Source organism: Mustela nigripes, chromosome 1 (genome assembly GCF_022355385.1).
Source record: "Mustela nigripes isolate SB6536 chromosome 1, MUSNIG.SB6536, whole genome shotgun sequence".
NCBI lineage: Eukaryota > Metazoa > Chordata > Mammalia > Carnivora > Mustelidae > Mustela > Mustela nigripes.
Window position 1 is genome coordinate 171,975,020 of NC_081557.1, and position 18,173 is coordinate 171,993,192.

General features: G+C 41.8%; 1 protein-coding gene across 1 annotated transcript in view; it reads right to left on the bottom strand.

Moving 5' to 3' along the window:
• Window positions 1–2,639: 2,639 nt before the first annotated feature.
• ELOVL6 (ELOVL fatty acid elongase 6) overlaps window positions 2,640–18,173 on the bottom strand; it is a 122,391-nt gene continuing 106,857 nt past the window's right edge. The window contains exons 4-5 of the mRNA XM_059377300.1: window positions 13,018–13,169; window positions 2,640–5,690 (exon numbers count right to left, since the gene is read on the bottom strand). Coding sequence (XP_059233283.1) covers window positions 5,266–5,690; window positions 13,018–13,169 — 577 coding nt within the window. The 3' untranslated portion in view covers window positions 2,640–5,265. The remainder of the gene's footprint in view (window positions 5,691–13,017; window positions 13,170–18,173) is intronic.

Genomic DNA, 18,173 nt, shown 5'->3' on the forward strand with positions numbered 1-18,173 from the left:
GTATTTGGGGACTACATCATTGTTGAGCTCTACTCAAGAATTGGGGTGACTCACTGCATTTCCCTGAGCATGTTGGTGTCAAGTACGGAATGACCTTTCTGAGATTTTGAGTGTCCAGGATGCCCCCTTTCGAACTGCCCAGAACAAGAGATCAAAGAAACCGCACACACTGTTTGGTTTTAAATCAAAAGTTATGATTTTATTTTTAATTTTAATATACCAAGAAAAAATATTTCTTTGAATGTTGTGAAATAAGCACTTGAAAATAACAATTCCAACATTGCTGTGATTTGCTCTGTGAGGCTTATATGGGTGAACGTCTATCTGAATATGGGCTCTGGGGCCCCAAAGAGGCTGAAGCTCCCAGTGGTTTTCAAGTTAGCAGCAAGCAACCTCCTACCTGAACATGCCCAGTCAGTCAGACCTGTCTGAAACCGACATGCCTGGGGAGCACTACTAGGCTACTTCTGGAGAGTTCTTGATTTCGGCCCACTGAGAGAAGTTTCAAGTGCCACCAAGTGTTGGGAAAGTAACAGTGTTTAAATACCGACAGGAGTCAGGACCCTGCAATGCTGGCCTAAATGGGTTGCAGTTTCTTCAAGTCCAGTTGCTTCCGGAAAAGTTTAGTGCAACGTCATTTTGGGTTTGGATGTCCACTGAATTGTATTTGACTGTAAGACTTTTGCCTGCCCAACGTAAAGTCAACATGCCTTTATTAGGACCTTCCCAAACCCACACATGGGGGAGGTGCTCCCATGGTCTCTCTTTCAGTGTGAGGACAACTTTTGTTCCACTTCTTTCTAAGTGTAATTCAGGAGGAAGCGAAGCCTGATTATCTTTCCTCCTCCTCCTGTGAGCCCTGAATTTTCAAAGTATCTGAGGATGAGGGAAGTAATAGGATGATTCAACAGGTTCGCAAAGATTCTTTGATACTCTGCGCAGGTGTTCTTAGCCAGTTTCTTTAGCTATGTAGCTATGGGTTCTGCCACGTGGCTGGAGGAGGTTTATAATGGGAGTCTGTCACAACTGGCACTCAAAAAATATATAAATAAATAAAAATTTTAAAAAAGCTCTAACTGCACTGACACTTGTTTTACTTAAGTATTTGTACCAGCAGACAGAGGCTGCTGGTTCATTGGAAAACTGGGACCTAACACTTTGTACTGATTGTTGGCACAAAAGTGTAACGTTGCTTTATTAGCTCTCACTTCGGTGTGTATATGACAGGCCTGTGGGGCATCCTTAGCAAAATCTCTTGATGGTAATGGGTCTGAGGCACAAGGAATCAGACCTTGTATAGGAGACAGAGCACAACCTAAGAAAGCTAAGACAGGGACTCATAACACAAAGACAGATTCTGTTGTCCTGAACTGAGGGCAAAATAATACTGGAAACAGAGACTGGAAGGCCAGAAAGTTCTGGGCTTTCATTATGAAAATTTCCATGCAGTTATACTCTTGGGGATGGAAACTTTTTCGGGGAAATAAGTGTCTAAGAGAGACACGCTTGGGGCATCCACATACAACCGAGTGCTGAGCTCTCGGAGGCAAAAATCTACTGGATCTTCTCTACTCTATTAACAGCTCTATTGAATCAGCACAGGGCCCATCCAACAACTCTGAGGGGAAAAATAGGCCTCAGAATGTGCTGGAGCTGACAGTTGGACGAAACGTAGTCTCCGAGGGGAGGCTGTTTTATCAGGATAAAGAAAAGATTGTAACCTGAGCATGCTGTGTCTCCCAGGTAATTCAGCAGTTTAGGAATGAGGCCAGACTTCTGGAGCATTCTATTCAGTGTAGTTGACTCCAGGTGCATTGTTTCTTTGATGTGACAGGTTTTATCTTAAAAACACAATAACTGCTTTAAAAAAAAAAAATTTGTAGCTCTCTTTCCTGGAAGTGTTCTTGCATTCAGTTCTGCAAAGCCCCTCCTCACAGGAAGTTTCCGACTCAGGACTGAGCTACATTAGTAGAGAGGTAGGGAAGCGGGAGGGATCTAATTAGTGTTTTCTTTCCCCTTAAGCAACATATATGTATGTATTATCCCTCCCACCTACCCCCCCCCCCCCATATATATAGTAGAGTGTGAATAGAATGGCGAGAGTAAATTATCTGGAATAATACCCTCAATACATGATTTTAATTGGGTATTTTGGCCTGGCATGGATGTAAATAACAGAGTGCTTACTCTTCTCTCATTTTACCCAGTAAAACTTCCTGTTCGATGAATAGAGCATTTTTCATTAGAATGTTTTTTCATTGCAAACTCAGAGACTTGGGTTGATACTCACACTGAGTGCATCAAATTGCATGCACTCAGATATGAAATGAAGGATGTTTGTTTTTTTTCAATCCAGAAGCGTTTTCGCCATAATGGGACTGGAGTGCAGTAGAAAATCTCCAGTAGAAAGATAATCTATTGCAGCATAGTGGGGCAGTTTTAAAAACTTGCCTGCCCAAGTTTTTCTGGAATGTTAACTGACAGTAGGATTATCTATGTGGCAGTCAGTTCTCTGGTAGGATTCAGATTTGCCATGGGTCCAGCCTCTTATCTCGATATAATTAAGCGGTTAAGCTGAGATGTTAAAAACACTGTATTGAACCAGAATTTTTTAAAAAAATGTTTTTCTTTCTATGAGGAACGTTGGAAAAGCCTTTAGATTTATTTAGCCAATTTACAAACTACTTATTAGACATTCAACCTGTAAACAAAAATTCTAAGTTAACTCACAAGTGAACACAAGTATGAATTTGTAGCAAGATCAAAGTGCTTTGGAAGCATCATTTAGAGTCTATTTAAGGTCTATGCTCATTTCCTTATTCTAACCTGCATTGAAGAATCAATGATTAATCAATGGATTCAACCATTAAATTAAATCAGCCAGATAAGTTCGAATTGGTCCTTCGGTTAAACATAAGTCAGTTGTTATTTGGCCTTTTCCTCATACGAATTATTCTGCTCATTTTCTTTCATAAGAAAAAAAGCTTATTGCACAGTATCATGTCTTTTCAGAGCTCAAAAGAACATTATTTGCAGCCTAAGAACCTCCTAGGTGTGATAGCAGGACCTCTCCTTTTAGCTCGTGTCAGTTTTCACCCTAGGAATCCCAACCCATCCACCAGTTGCTTCTCACCTACGAACCAATGTCAAGACATCATAGCGCGTCCCCGATAATTTCACATAGCTGTCACAGCTTCCCTCCCCTGCCTGGCCCCGCCCCTACCCCAGGGTCTAGCGGTCCTGACTTGGTTTGCATGGATTCTTTGTTCATTGTTCAAACCATTCACACAGAATGGGATAAAACTTTATTCTTTCAAATTCCACACATAAACAAGATGCTGAGAAAGACCGTGTCATCTCTGACAGAGACGCAGAGCAGCTCTGTTTCATGAATGACAGCACGGTTAAAGCTCAAATAATATAAAAATAATCTGAAAAAAAAATCCCTTTTACTGTACACTCTCAAATAAAGCAAGAAAGATAAACAACGATTTTCTTTTTCTGCTAGCCAGAAAATGTGTTCCTGTTCATTTGGGCTTTGAAGTTGAGTGTACCCCACATCTGTGTGCACGTATGTGTGGTAATGCGTGTCGTCTATGCAGTGTAGCCGCTAATTGTGTCATCTAGTTTGTCTAGTCATGAAGCTACTTAACCAATTAGAATACTAGCGTATCACATTGAACAATTTTACATAATTGCTTCTTTGAAATACTAGGAATGTTTACACATTTATTTGGCTTGTAAAGGACTGAAGTATGACAGATAATATTATATTATCTAGCTTTCATTTCTTTCTCTCTCTCTCTTTTAAAGAATATGGCTCTTAATAAACTGGTTTTCTGAGTTCCAGAGCAGAAGTCCCTTTTAAAAAAATTTCTGAAGCTGACTTGAAGCAGGAAGGTCTTCTGATTTGGCCAAAAATATGACGAGTATTTTATATCATTGAAAATTCGAAGGGTTAAGACTGGGGGAGGGGGGCTTTGTTGTCAGCTGTTAACCAAACTTGCCATGAAGGGTTTGTTGAAGTATCTCCACTTGACCAGCAGAGGGCACTTTACACACCTCTGCGACGCTCAGGGAGCAGACGCAGATGATGCGGAAACACAGTGTTCACCCAATATCAGGAAGAGCCCTGCAGATTTCTTTTTGAAAGTCACAAAAATATAGAAAATATGGACTGTACAACAGGGCTTCACTTGGAAAGCCATGAGTGTGTGTGTGAAGTCAAACAGAGTGGGGAATACAGACTGTATCTGTTGGGTTGATCCTCGGCTCCCATCTCTTTCCCAACTGTCCTTTTCCCAGCTCAAGAATGGTTTGGGGCTGACCCTTCTTAGAGGTGATCCAGAATCCACTTTCAAATCATTTGGTCGGGTTTTAACTTTGCTATTCGGTATTTACTCTTCTGCTCAAAAGTCTGGGGCCGCTGAACCAAAGATAATCCTTCAGAGCTCATTTCAGAGTGGAAATTTCAGTGACACCATCAGAAACGCTCAGAGGTAGAGCTGCCCCTTTAGGAACTGGTCTGCACCGTTCCCATTCTCCTAGGAAGAACCTCGGAAAAACACTGTGCCCCGTTTGGTTCTGGCAAACTCACTAGCCCGAGACTGTGCTAGGAAGGGAAAAACACCAGTCCTTCTCTTAGTGGAAATAAAATTGTTTACATCCGTCTTCACGAGAGGTGATTAAGACATCTTTTCTCATGGGGGGGCTACAGCTACGGCCTTTCTTAAAAAGGCTTTAATTTTTGCACAAGTGTTATTGATCTAGATATCCACCCTGTGTCTCTTCCATTTTGTATCTATTCTATTGGCTCCAGTTTAGTGTCCAAAGAGATTGTGTGTGTATGTGCTCGCACAGTTTAAGTAAACTTCTTTCATTCTTAGAGAAATATAACACTTAGTAAATACTTTTTTTTTTCATATAGTGTTAATAGCCTTTCTTGACCTTCTATTTCTCTCTCTCTGTGCCGCTGGCTCACTTTTGTTCTCATTTGTCCTAGAGCTGACAGTTAAGGAGGGAATGGGGTTTTCCAGCAGCAGTCCTTTGAGACGGAGGTTCACTCAGCGAGTCCTCACCCAAAAAGGATCATAAACTTACTGGGTTGAGTCAACCTTATTATCCCTAAGCTGCCTTGGGTTTTATGTTTGCTCATGTGTTTTGTTTTGTTTTAGCTGCACCATATGTGATTCCTTGTGCCATTTTTCTTTTGTCTATTGTTTTTCTTGATGACCCTGAGCTATGGTTTCCTCCTCAGTTCCAACACTATTCAGCTTTCGTTGTTTTCCTCATCTTGCCGATGTAGGCCTCAAAGAAGAAGTGGCAGAAGAGCACTAGGTAGCTGAGGTACATGAGTGAGGACCAGAAGATGTTCTGAAAGTGAGAGTAACACTGGTCATGCTGCATCCAGTAGAAGACCAGGTAGTTAACGACACAGCCCATCAGCATCTGAGTGATCTGGGACAAGGTGATGAACATGGCAAACTTCCGGGAAACTCGGAAACCCGCCGCTCGCAAGGCATAGTAAGAGTACATCACGGCGTGCACGCTATAGTTCATGGTCATGAACCAACCGCCCCCGGCTACCATGTCCTTGTAGGAGTACCACGAGTACAGCAGCACAGTGATGTGGTGGTACCAGTGCAGGAAGATCAGCTTTTGCTTCCTCAGAATAATGAATATTGTATCTCCTGAAAGATAGAGAAGGACAAAAAAAAAAAAAAAAAAAAAACCTACGTGAGCCCCTTGACCATGATGTAACGATAATTCATCTTTTCCCCAAGAAAGGACATAGCTTGAACTCGTACTTGAGTGTGAGATGGACTGGGTTAGAATCCTGGATAGGTATTTACTAGCTCTGTGAGCTTGGGTAAGCTACTTGTCCTCACTATTTTCCAGTTTCTGTAAAATGGAGATAGTAATGGGGATAACAGTCGTAGCTTGGAATCGCCTAAGGGCTAATTATGATAACCAATGTGCTCTCCCGGCACATGGAGAACACGCAATAAATGTTACTTTTAGAAGGCTGTTTTACACAAAATCTTTTCAATTTCTGACCTAGAAGGGACATGAGCAATCAAGTGCCCCAATTTCTAACTCGACTGTACATTTTAGAGAATATTATCTGGAAGAGTCAAGTGACTTCTCTCAGATCATTTGTCAATGCAGAGAGACAGATTAGAATTCGAGGGCCCAGCAAACGTTCATAGGCTTCACTAGAGCAGGAAGACCATTTGTCTTTGGTATATGGCAAAAGCCACTCCTAAAAACCCCATCTTTGTGAGCTCCCTCTAAAAGGTGAAGTCTCAACAGACATTTGGCAATCAGAGGAGTAAAACTGAAACAAAAGGCAAAAATAGAAAGAGAGAAAAACTCACCCTCTACCATATTTGCTGAACATGGTAACCTGAATATTTTACACCAATGAATTGAGTAATAAGAATGGAGAACAACACACATTTTTACGGAGTTAACTTTGAGAAAGCTTTTCAAAATCTATTATTAACAATATCCTTTTGAAGAAAAAGACCTCTGTCCCTAAAGTAGGAAAATTTATATTATAGAAGCTAGAATAGTACTCAGGTAGGTAGATGTTATTTATATGTAATGATTCTCTCAAAAGCCTTAGCGATTCCAAAAAATATACCATAGACACTTAGAACAAAATGGATAAAGAGAAACACAGTAAAAAATGCACACTATTTCATTAACAAGCATGAAAAAAGGGGAAGGGATACGGGGATGTGGGACAAAAACAGGATTCATGATCCATTCTCTTTCCTATCTCTGTGTTCTTCTTAAGGATGGGAAAACCCAACTTCCTTCATGACCTTTACTGAACTCCAACTTGACTCCTTTCTGTACAACAAGGAGAACTAGAAGGTCCTTCTTGTTCTGAAATCTAATTAAGTATGAAGGGAATTAGTGCTTATCCTTGTCTTATCCCTCAGACTTCACCGATGTCCTAAACCATTTGACACTAGGAAAGGTCAAGGAATGCGAGGCCTTGGGAAGATTTTTAAGGTTCTCATGGCCATGACTGGAATAAACCAGGTGGTACCCCAATCCATTCAGCAGGAGCTATTCATTTGTTTCCCTACTGAAGTGTTAAACAGTAGTACTTCATATTTGTTTCGGACAGAAAAGGAGAACTGTATTTCCAGACATATTATAAAATTTTCTTTGAAGTCCTTTTCTGTCTTGTGAGATGCCTGACAAATTATGCCTATAAATGTTAGACTGATAATGATTGATGGTGATGGTAACTCTGATTTTGTGTACTTCAGAGACAAAATTGGTATCAGGAGACCTAGGGTCTACTTCTTAGTGTTAAACTGTGCTATTTTTGTGTGCCTGTCAAAGATCCACTATTTCTGTGTAATTACTACTCTGTGCCTCCCTTCACTCAGTAAACTATAACGTAGACGCAGTAATTCCAGCTTACTTTTGTTTGTGGTGGAAAGAATGTAGAAGTCCAAGGAATTACATGGTAAAAACAAATCCATTCATAATTGAAAATATGTTTTTTATGAGCCTCTAAGAATGACAGAAATGTACAAGCCATGCAATATCCAAACACACTGTATTAGGTTATTTGCTGTAGAGCAATAAGTAGCTCAACTGTTTTATTTCTTTAGATTTAATTTTGACTTTATCATTACTTAAGTGTAAAACTTTATTGTCTGAAGAACAACTTTAGTATGAGAAGAGTAATAGGGGACAAAAGACAGACCATATTAGAATGGGCTAACTTGGAACGAAAAGTGGAACCTACAGTTCTGGTATTGAAACTAGCTTTGTGTTTTTCCTGTCTGAGTAGGGGTCTCAGATCTCATGAGTAGGGGGCATGATTAAGACACATTACGTGTTTCCATTTAATAGAGGGGAGCCGGAGATGAAGCACATGTTATGAGATCTATATTATTTTTTTAAAGATTTATTTATTATTTTGAGAGAAAAAGAGAGAGGGAGAATGCAGAAGGAGGGGCAGAAGGATGAGACAGAAACCCAAGCAGACTCATGCTAAGCATGGATCCCAAATGGGGCTTGATCTCAGGATCCTGCGGTCATGACCTCAGCTGAAACCTTGAGTTGGATGCTTAACCGACTGAGCCACCCAGGTGCCCCGATGTCAAGAGATCTTTAAAACAAAATTAATTTGAATTCCTTTAAGAATTTTTTCTGGAACATACACGATGGCAGGTGGAGTAATGAAGATGACTCTTTTCTAATACTAGCCCTGGAGCCTCTCAGGACTTACCACTCCAAGGCTGCATCAAGGTTACTATCCCCAAGTAGGCTGTTGACCTAGGGAATGGTAGTTTCCCATGGGGAAATGGAAGAGGAAACTGGTGGGGTTCCAGAAGGGCTTCCTGAGAGCTCCTATGTTTTTTGTATTTTTTTTTCTTTTGTTTGTTTGGTTTTTTTTTTTTTTTTTTTTTTTTTTTTTGATACGGCAGCTAAGATGCATCAGTCACAACACGCTGGCGGTTATAAATTATTTTTCTTCCATGGAAACTGCATAATATCGCGCTTGATTTGCCATGAGCCAGTTGTACCAAGATAGGGTATTTACAGCCCTGCCAAAAGCTACCGAGTCACCTGAAAATGTAAACCAAAGATAAAGACTGTGTATTTGACGTTGGCCAACCCATCTTTCTTGATCAAAGGTCTGGTGCCTTATGGAAAGAATGCTGGCCAACAGTACGCAGTGGGACTTTTGACTCTTGACCGATTCAGCTAAGTCACCCATTTGAGTGGCCACTGGCTCATGTTTTCTCTACCACAGTCTCTCTAACTTTTGATTCAGCTGTTTTCAGCCAAGAGCCAGGCAGGACATGGTATTCTCATTCCCAAGCGTCCCTTCCAAACGATCTGCCTCCAGCCTGTGTGCCTGTTAAGTACAGATGTCTGTGTCACTGGGGAGCAGTCAGTCGGCAGTTGGAAACCACCAGGGTGCTCGCAGTCACCAAGAGGCCACTCTGTGTGGTTTGTCCCAGATGGCCGTGCCCCTCTTCACAGTTAGCCAGAGCTCTGCTGAGTCAGAGTTTCAGAAACAATGACAAGCTCAACTGAGCAAGGACCGAGACTCGGAGCAGATGTTTCCAAGTTTTAACAAAAGCAAATCTCAGCAGGTTTTAATATAACTAAAACAGTAGGCGCACAAGATTTTTGGCACACAGAGCGGGCTGGTGGTTCTCTTCTCCTCATTTGTTCTAATGGGTCGTAACTCTATAATTCACTGAAATGAGCTCATTGTTTTCTGCAAAAACAGAAAGCCCTTCTTGCTATTAAGAGTTCAGCGAAGGATAGGGGTTAATGGGTAGTGTCAGTTGGGGAAGATGAAACAGTGCTAGAAAAGCATGGTGGTGAGGACCGTGATGATGCAGGTCTTCTTAGTGCCACAGCCTTGTACACTTAGAAATGGTAAATCTGATGTCATGTGTATTTTTGCCTGCTCCCCCCCACCCCACCCCCCAAAAAGTATAGTGAAAACTGCGGGCATGTGGGTTTTGGTGGGAAAATAGAGTTTCGGTATTGAACACAGAACAATTTCTTCTCACGGGAACCTTCCCTTTCTGCCGCACATAAGGGAGTCCAGGACCTTAGTGTACTGAGAAGCTGAGCTTTGGACCTAAAAATAAGAAAAGTTCTCAATAATCCAAGTCGATAGATCTTTCTTAATTAAACGGTAGCAGCAATGTTTTCTAAGAGCAAAAAAATACATGTGTTAATTAGGGACAGAGACTGGCTATCTGGTTTTTGGACCTATTATGATTCACAGTTTAGTTGGGGAAGTTGTTCTGTTGAGCTCCAGAACATTTGAGGGAAAATAAGGCATATCTTAAAACTGAAAAAAGGGGACTCTGACCATGAAATTACCTGTATAGCGAACCTGAAATGACATGAAGAAGCCTCATTAAAGAACCAGATCAAGTTTAATCAACCCTTTAGCCCAATGTCTGCACTTCAATCCTCTTTTAACTGTGAAGAAATGGAGTGTTTGATATCCAACCTATAAACCACTATGGTGAATAAGGCTTCTTAGGGAAAGGGATTATTGAAACTGCGGCACAACGGACTACGGTGTAGTTCCTTCTGGGCTCAAGAGGGAATAGAATTGTGTTTAATTTTACGTCAACGTGGGGGAGGTAGGGAGCAGCATGGCTGGGTTGACATTAAATTAAGACAGATGATTAATCAGCATCATCCACACTAGCCTGCTAACAAGACAGAGGACACAGCACAAATACCTCTAAGTGCTTCACTAATAGCTCTTGTGTGGAAATTCTAACTCTGTCTGCCTTCCTAAAACTTTGATTTCAGTCTGGAACAGAAGGTGGGTGGACAAGACAATATAGGTCTACTCATGTCTCTGAAGAAAAATGACCACTTATTGTGAATAGGTTGAGGTGGCTCTTCAAGAAATTATTCTAAAGGTGGAAGGGACTATTTTTAGTTTCAAGTCCCTCAAATACACATGGCTAAAACTCAGAAAGCAGACAAGCAGCCTTTGCAAGGGAAAAGATTTCTAGACGCAAAGACTGAGGTTGCTACTTTGTGATTTAAGACTTAAGGGCCAGAAGCATAGAGGCACCATTGTTGTTTTTTGAAAATGTTGAGGGTCGTGAAATTGTGTGAAGTGTTTAGTGCTGACATGTAGAGGGAGCCAGGGGGTTCATGCATTTACTGTTTTCATACAGCTGTAGTCGGCTCCATCAAAAAAGATGGGGAGATTCATAAGTATGCTCATTATAGTGCACAAACTAAAAGTCAGAGAGATCAATAGTTCTCAAAGTGAAAAATTCTCAAACATTAATAATGTATGCATTTAAAGGAAAATGTCACCGAACCCCAAGAGGATACATGAGGATACAGGCTCACATTCTCAGACCAACACTAGCTTGAGAAAAAGTAATCTGGCTCAGATGCTCTATGAATCTAAAGAATCACTGTGAAAGAAATAGATCTGTCAAGACAGTCTTTTATTTTATCTCTAAGTGAAAACACAAAATTAAAATGTTACCATAGGATCTTGAAATTCCTCAAAACACATCTGTCTTAGGCACTGTGTGTAGCTCCAAGTTGGAAAAACATTTTTGTAGCCTACGATTTGGCAGCTTGTGGTCTCAATTCAAATATGAAAAATCACTTCCTGGGGCCTGGTTCGTAAAATTCATATTCTAAATTTCTTTTTGGAGGAGTTAGACATTCCATTCAAGCCCCTATTAAATACCCCTTGTTGGCGCTTAATATAAATATGTTAAGTGAATGAATGAATACATCCATACCAATGCATTTCAACCTAAGTCTGCCTTCATGGGCTCTTGCCCGTGTGCATGCACGAACAACAGTAATCTAGTTATTTTGAACTGTAGAGCATTCATCTCCATACCCCTGCTCCTCTTAGCAAAGGTTTTTAGTTCCCCTCTGCTGCTCTTCCCTTGCCTTTGACTTGGAAAAACACCCACAGTTCAAATCAATTGCCCACTCTTTGTAGGCAGCAGGGGAATAGCTGCTGGTAGAAAGTGAATAGAGGGCACTGGGTGGCTCAGTTGGTTAAGCTGGTTAAGCAACTGCCTTCAGCTCAGGTCATGATCCCCGAGTCCTGGGATCGAGTCCTGCATTGGGCTCCCAGCTCCATGGGGAATCTGCTTCTCCCTCTGACCTTCTCCCCTGTCATGCTCTCTTTCTCTCTCAAATAAATAAATAAAATCTTAAAAAAGAAAAGTGGATAGATAGGCTGCTAACATACACATCCAAGAGACCTCCTATCCTTTGCGAGCAGACACAGGATATATCTGAAAGACACCTTAAAGAAAGACTGTGGATAGCTTGATTATATGTGGTTTATAAGCAAAGTACAACCTCTAACCCCCTTTTAGGAGAAACAGGAGAGGGGACCCAACTATAAATAAATATTTTGAACTAAATAATACAATTCTTAATTCCCAATAAAAAACGAAAAACAAACAAACAAACAAACAAACAAACCCAGAGAATGGATAGGTGTTTCTTAAGGATATATATGAGATTGTGAGATGATGACCAGTACTGCTCATGGATGAGTCCAGAGTTTGTGATCACCAGCAGATCCCTTTCTCTGGTAGTAAAGGTATTTTCCTGGTGAACTATATCCATGTCACAACCTTGCCATGAATTTCCCACGTTCCTATGAATCTGTACCACACTTCTATTCAAGATCATTAAAGAGTTGAAGGAAAAACCTTCTATGTATATAGCCAGTATTTTGGATTCAGTTCTAGATGGGGAGCCACATTTCTTTTCTCCAAGGCCCATCTCTTAGATGATTCAAATCAAACAACACCAGAAACCAATGCTTTCCATTTGTTAATTAGAACAGGAGGACACCCAAACAGAAAGCCTAGTCTCCTCATCTGAATCCTAACTCCGGGATGAAAGTCTGCTTCCATCGGACCGGGAGAGAGCTGCACTGCAAATATTCTTCCATATTCTCAACTTAGCACAGTCGTTTATGCGCTGGACAGAAGGGATTGTGTGTGGATTTTATATGCCCCTGGGAGTGTATTTCCAGTAGTGTCTGGAAGTCTGCATGTTTCTGTAAGCTATTTCGCTCTTCACATACACTAAGTGTAATTTTTTTTTTTTTTAAGATTTTATTTATTTGACAGACAGAGATCACAAGTAGGCAGAGCAGCAGGCAGAGAAAGGGGGGCGGGAAGCAGGCTCCCTGCTGAGCAGAGAGCCCAATGTGGGCCTTGATCCCAGGACCCTGAGATCATGACCTGAGTCAAAGGCAGAGGCTTAACCCACTGAGCCACCCAGATGCTCCACACAACGTATAATTGTTGAAACAGAAGGAAGGAGGGGAGAGAAAGAGAGAGTGGAAAAGTTAGTCAAGAACTCAAATTCATTGCAACCAATAAAACAGGACCTTCGAATGGTTTCTTTGTCCGTTTTCAAATAAATATATCTTGTGGGTGTGTAGCTACCCAGAAGGGTGGGGGTGGAAACGGAAGGAGAGAAGACACTCACCTAGTTCGGGTGCTTTGCTTAGCACAAATGCATAAGCCCAGAATTTGCTGACAGGTCCATTGTAAAAACTCTGGTCACAAACTGACTGCTTCAGGCCTTTGGTCATCAAAATGTACACCATATAAGCACCAGTTCGAAGAGCACCGAATATACTTTATAATAAAAAGAGAAAAGAAACAACATTCAGGCAAATCATTTCATTTCTGACATTTCCCATACTTAGAAGACTGTCTGCCATTGGGGAAAGAGGTATATAGATGCCTTGCAATCATTTGCAGATTGGACCCGGAAGCTTCTTAAAATGTTTTGTAAACAAGAGCAACACAACTTCTCAGTGCTTTATTCTGAAGATCATACATGATGCCATCATGTATGTCATCACTGTACCAAGAAGAGGTCACGGCCAAGCGGAATGGAGCCAGGGCAGGATCTCATGAAGAAGCTGGTGACTGTTATGTTTCAGTTTGAGAACTCTCCCTTGGGGATGAGATGGGGTTGGCTGAAAACTCTTGGAATGAGCTCAGGTCTGTCCTATGTCCAGTCATTTTCAAAGATCCCCCACACCCGCCCTGGCTCGATTGCCTGGGTTTCGGTTTGTTTCTCTCAGCCAACTCTTCCTTTATTTTTGGACTAGCCTTATCAATGTAGACCTCCTCCTTGGCATCTTTTTGGACCCCTGCAGCGGCCTCCAAACTACCATTGTCATCGCTTACCTCCCTTCCACTCTCTAATCCGTCTTTCTCATGGAAGCCAGCAGGCTTAGCTCTCCAGTCAGGCTCATTCCCTTAAGCTCCCCATAACCACAGGCTAACCCTGTTGGAACCCCATTCTTCAAAGCCCTGTCACATGTTGGCCTCCACAGGTGCACGTACTCAAAGATGATTGAAAAATAAACTAGCTTCGGGCACTTTTATCAAAGAACTGCCAAGGAAACAGGAGAGCTCTGGAATGTGTTGAGCTCAGTAATGCAACCTTAAGTGTGAAAGAACTTTGCAGCTGGAACAGGCAGTCTCCATTAAGGAGGGATCCCTCAGGCATGTGTACCAGAGCACGTGGACCACACGCATGACTGAAAGCAAAGCCAGCTAACCATGTGGGGCCATACTCGGCCATCCTTCTTCTGGAAGCATCCCCTTCAAGGGGCCAAGTCAGTTAGGAGGTTAGCCAGTGAACAGCTGCTGAGAGGAGTAGAAGCCTCACCAAACTGGGAACAGGAGCTTTCATTTCTCCTCAGAGGCATTATTGTTTCTTTAAAAGTTCTTAAGAGTTGGTTCAAAATAAGCCATTCCACTAGGCTGTCAGCTTGTGTCTGCCAACTAGAGCTAAAAGTCACTTTGCCTAAAGGCAAGATAATAAAGTTGAATTCCTGGCAACTATTAATTTATTAAGTTGGGACTTTGTAAGTAGCTTCTCTAATGATATACAGACTGCATTAAATGGAATTACTCTTTCCAACATATAAAATGATCCTGCATAGGATTTTTGGTATCACTTTACAGTTGGAGATCCTATTTAATCCTTTAGTGGCTTCCCACTGCATACAGAATAAAACCCCCCAGCTCCTTAATGGGACATCCGAGGCTCTGAATGGCCCCTTTGTCCTCCAACTCCACCCTTCCGACCGCCATTTTCTTCCTGCTCACTGTGAGCCAATCATTCCACCACTTTCTTATCCTTTCTGTTTTCTGCCTTAGGGACTTTGCATATATGTTCTCCTAGGGAGCTTTTCTCCCTGTTCGCTCCAAGGCTGCCCTTTTCCATTTTCTTATCTCAGAGAAATGTCCCCTCCCAAGTGGAACGACCTGTGTCTTTACAGGCAATAAACTGTCCTAATTGGAGAGTGGAGAACTGGAACTCATTGGTGAAGTCAGGTCATGGTGATTTTTCTGTGTTATCTGAATTGATTTTTTTGTGTGTCTTTACCTCACCGGATGATGGCAAAATGGTAATGTGAAGAGTGGCCACCATCGCCAAGTTAAGGTAATTCACACATGGGGCCCTTGGACTTTGCTGCTGTGAAGGTACTACGGAAGTCTGGACGTGCTGTCTCTGCAAGGCATACACAGCAGATGCTATTGGTTACCTATTCAAGAACCAAGTCCTTCCTCTTGCTCCATTTGAGAAGAAGCCTGATTTTGTCCAGTTTCTGTCAACTCATGATTCGTGTCACCCAAGGAAGGTGACACCACCTTTGATTTAGGAGTATATCCTAATTTCTTCAGCAAATTTTAGTAATCCCCATTTCCCTTACCGGTGATTGGTTAGGGGTGGGCATTGACCCACTTCTAGCCAATGTGGTGTGAGCACTGGGCTGCTAGGGGCTGTGTGGCATGTGGGAAGGCTTCCTTGCTTTTTACTATGTATGGCCTGGGGGTGCGGCAGCCATCTTACCAGAGGGCGGGAGCTACCAGGACAGAAGTTATTCCTGCAAAATGTGACCAAGTGAGGGACTCAGCCAATCTTTCAGTGACCTTCTTGCAAGGCTTTTCGTTTTTGAGAAAGCTTTCTTATTGTCTAAGCCCTTTGGAATTCTGCTATTACTTGTGTTCCAGCAGACACAACACACAAGATTGGATTTTCGGTAGACCTTGGAACACCAGTTAATATTCTGTGGCTACACGGTATGTCTAAGTCAAAATACTGACTACATCAGTTCCTAAGTCAGCTCCTGACTACATCAGTTATGGGCTTTCCATAAACCAGTGGGAGAGAAGTCAATGACTTTGGTACAAGCCCAAAGCAGATAAACAGAAAAGTGACACACTTTTGATATGTATCTGTCTCTGTTCATAAACCCCTGGTCTAGGACATTTCTGAACCATCAGCATAATGTCCAGAGCTAAATGCCAGCCTAGTGACAGCCACAGTGTCCCTCCTCTCCTATTGTGCTGCTAGACTCTGTGCTTCATACAATGTCGAGCAGAGACAAAGAAAGCACCTCTGGAATAGTCACTGTCCTTTCCTCTTCTGGGGTCTCAAAAGCCATTGTAGTTCATAGCCCATTTCTTAAGCATTGGCATGCTTTAATTTATTCTTTCAGCTGCTAAATATGGACTGGCAATGTCCCAGATGCGGGGCTAACAAGAAGCAATATGCTAACTCTGGCTAGGTTAGGGGGCGGTACTGGAAGACATCAGAGGAAGCGGGATTTGATGTCGGGATAAATAGGGATTCAGAATTTGAGAGTCAGTGTACAAGGAGGTCATTTCAGAGCACTGCAACATGACAAGTGTGGAGATGATGTGGCCACAGTATTGCTGGGTATCAGTGTATAGCACATATGATCATCCCATATCTGGATCTCACCCTTACCCCCTAAGCTCTCAACAATAAGGCTGACTCAGAACAGAGGGCAATGCATTTTTTCAGGGAAAGTGTCAGTGCCAGCCATCAGGCCTATGTGTCTGTGAGCAAAGGCGCTTTGTTGTAATGTGACAATGCTCCTGCTGGGAGGGCAGCATGAGGGAGCTGCTTAGCCAGTGGGATGATTGTTATGTGTGAGAAGCCAGGAGCTCTGCCCCTGGTACATCTCAGCCATGGTACACTTTGGAACCATATGGCTTTTCCTTATATCTAGGCTCAGGCCCTGAGGCTATGATACTTGACCAAAAAATACTTTACATCAGGAGACATTTTTCCTTCTTAAGTTACATCATCTTTTTCTTTTTAAAATTCATTTATTTAAGCAAACTCTACACCCAATGTGGGGTTCGAACTCATGACCCTGAGATCGAGTCGCGTGCTCCACTGAATGAGCCAGGCATCTTAAGTCATATCATCTTGAGAGACACCATGATGTAAAAGACAGATAGGAGCTTATGTTCTGCTCCCCTCAGTCCTTGCTTACACTCATGGTGGACATTTCTAGCCAATCTTGACATTCTTCCCGGCCAAGCCTGGACATGGCTTCAACATTCTCAACCACTCTCCTTTTCATGAGCCAAATTTTCACAAAGAAGTGACAACCAGTAAATTCACAAGAGGATGTGAAATATGCATTTTCCATAGAACATCTTCAAGGAGACTGGTATCGAAAAGCATCTGGTTCATGTAAAATTTATCTTTCAATCAGAGGATAAAGATTATACTAAATCTATAGTCTCAAACCAGTCTGGGCTATTGTGTTTAATGAGGGCAGATTAGTGCTATATCACAGGTCTTTTCCCAGTGGTAACGTCATACTGGCATCTTTTTTAAGGGAATATATAATTTTTCTTATCAAAGTTCAGTTTTGACTATAACAATTAGTGGAACAGGAGAGAGCTCAGTGAAGGGAGAATTGGATATATCTGCTCTCTATCAGCTACATTAGGCACAATGTGGCAAGGGGATCTGATTAGCTAAGTGTTTCTCTGCAAACAAACGTTCTGGAGTCCTAGTCCAGAAAGAGGTCTGTTTCTTCATCTTTAGCCATTTGCCATCGCATGGACTCAAGGAGGTATGCCTATTGGACTGTTAATGGGAATATTTTGGGGGTGGGAGAGAGAACCTTCTCTTTTATACTATATATGCATTTCTACATTGCTTATTTTAAAGCAAGGATATATCAGATTGACAATTAAAATTTTTTTTCAATGGGTGCTTACCTACAATTGATATAATAACTAACAAATCACAATGGTACTAGCTTGCAAGGCTTTACAGAAACTTTTTAGTGTGACACTGAGATACAGCCCTAATTCCCGATCAGCCAGCCCTTGAGGACACCCGGACACTGAGACTAGTAGAAAAGACTGGGAGACAATGCATATATATCTGGAAGGGATTCTTCTTTGGATATATCATGTACTCCATTACACAGATGTTGAAACATTTAGAGCAAAACTTTGGAAAACAAGTTCTCATTTTCAGGTTGTGTGAGTTTTTTCCTTTCACAAGTATTGGCGTCCTTTCTAAACAAGTGTGAGAGACATGGTGGATCTTCCTTCAAACCCAGGCTCTGACCAGGAGGCCTCATCGTTGTTCAACTCGAGAAAAGTTTGAATAACTCTGTGTTCCGGCCTTCCAATTTTACTGCCAACTGGAAGTTAAAGTGGAATAATTGCAATACCGGCTCCAGAATTCCAGAATTCTGCTCTGGATAGAAAGACTCTTAGGTGTAGATCATCAATAAACCTTTCAACTGTTTCAATTTGAACGTCAACGGTAGATAAACT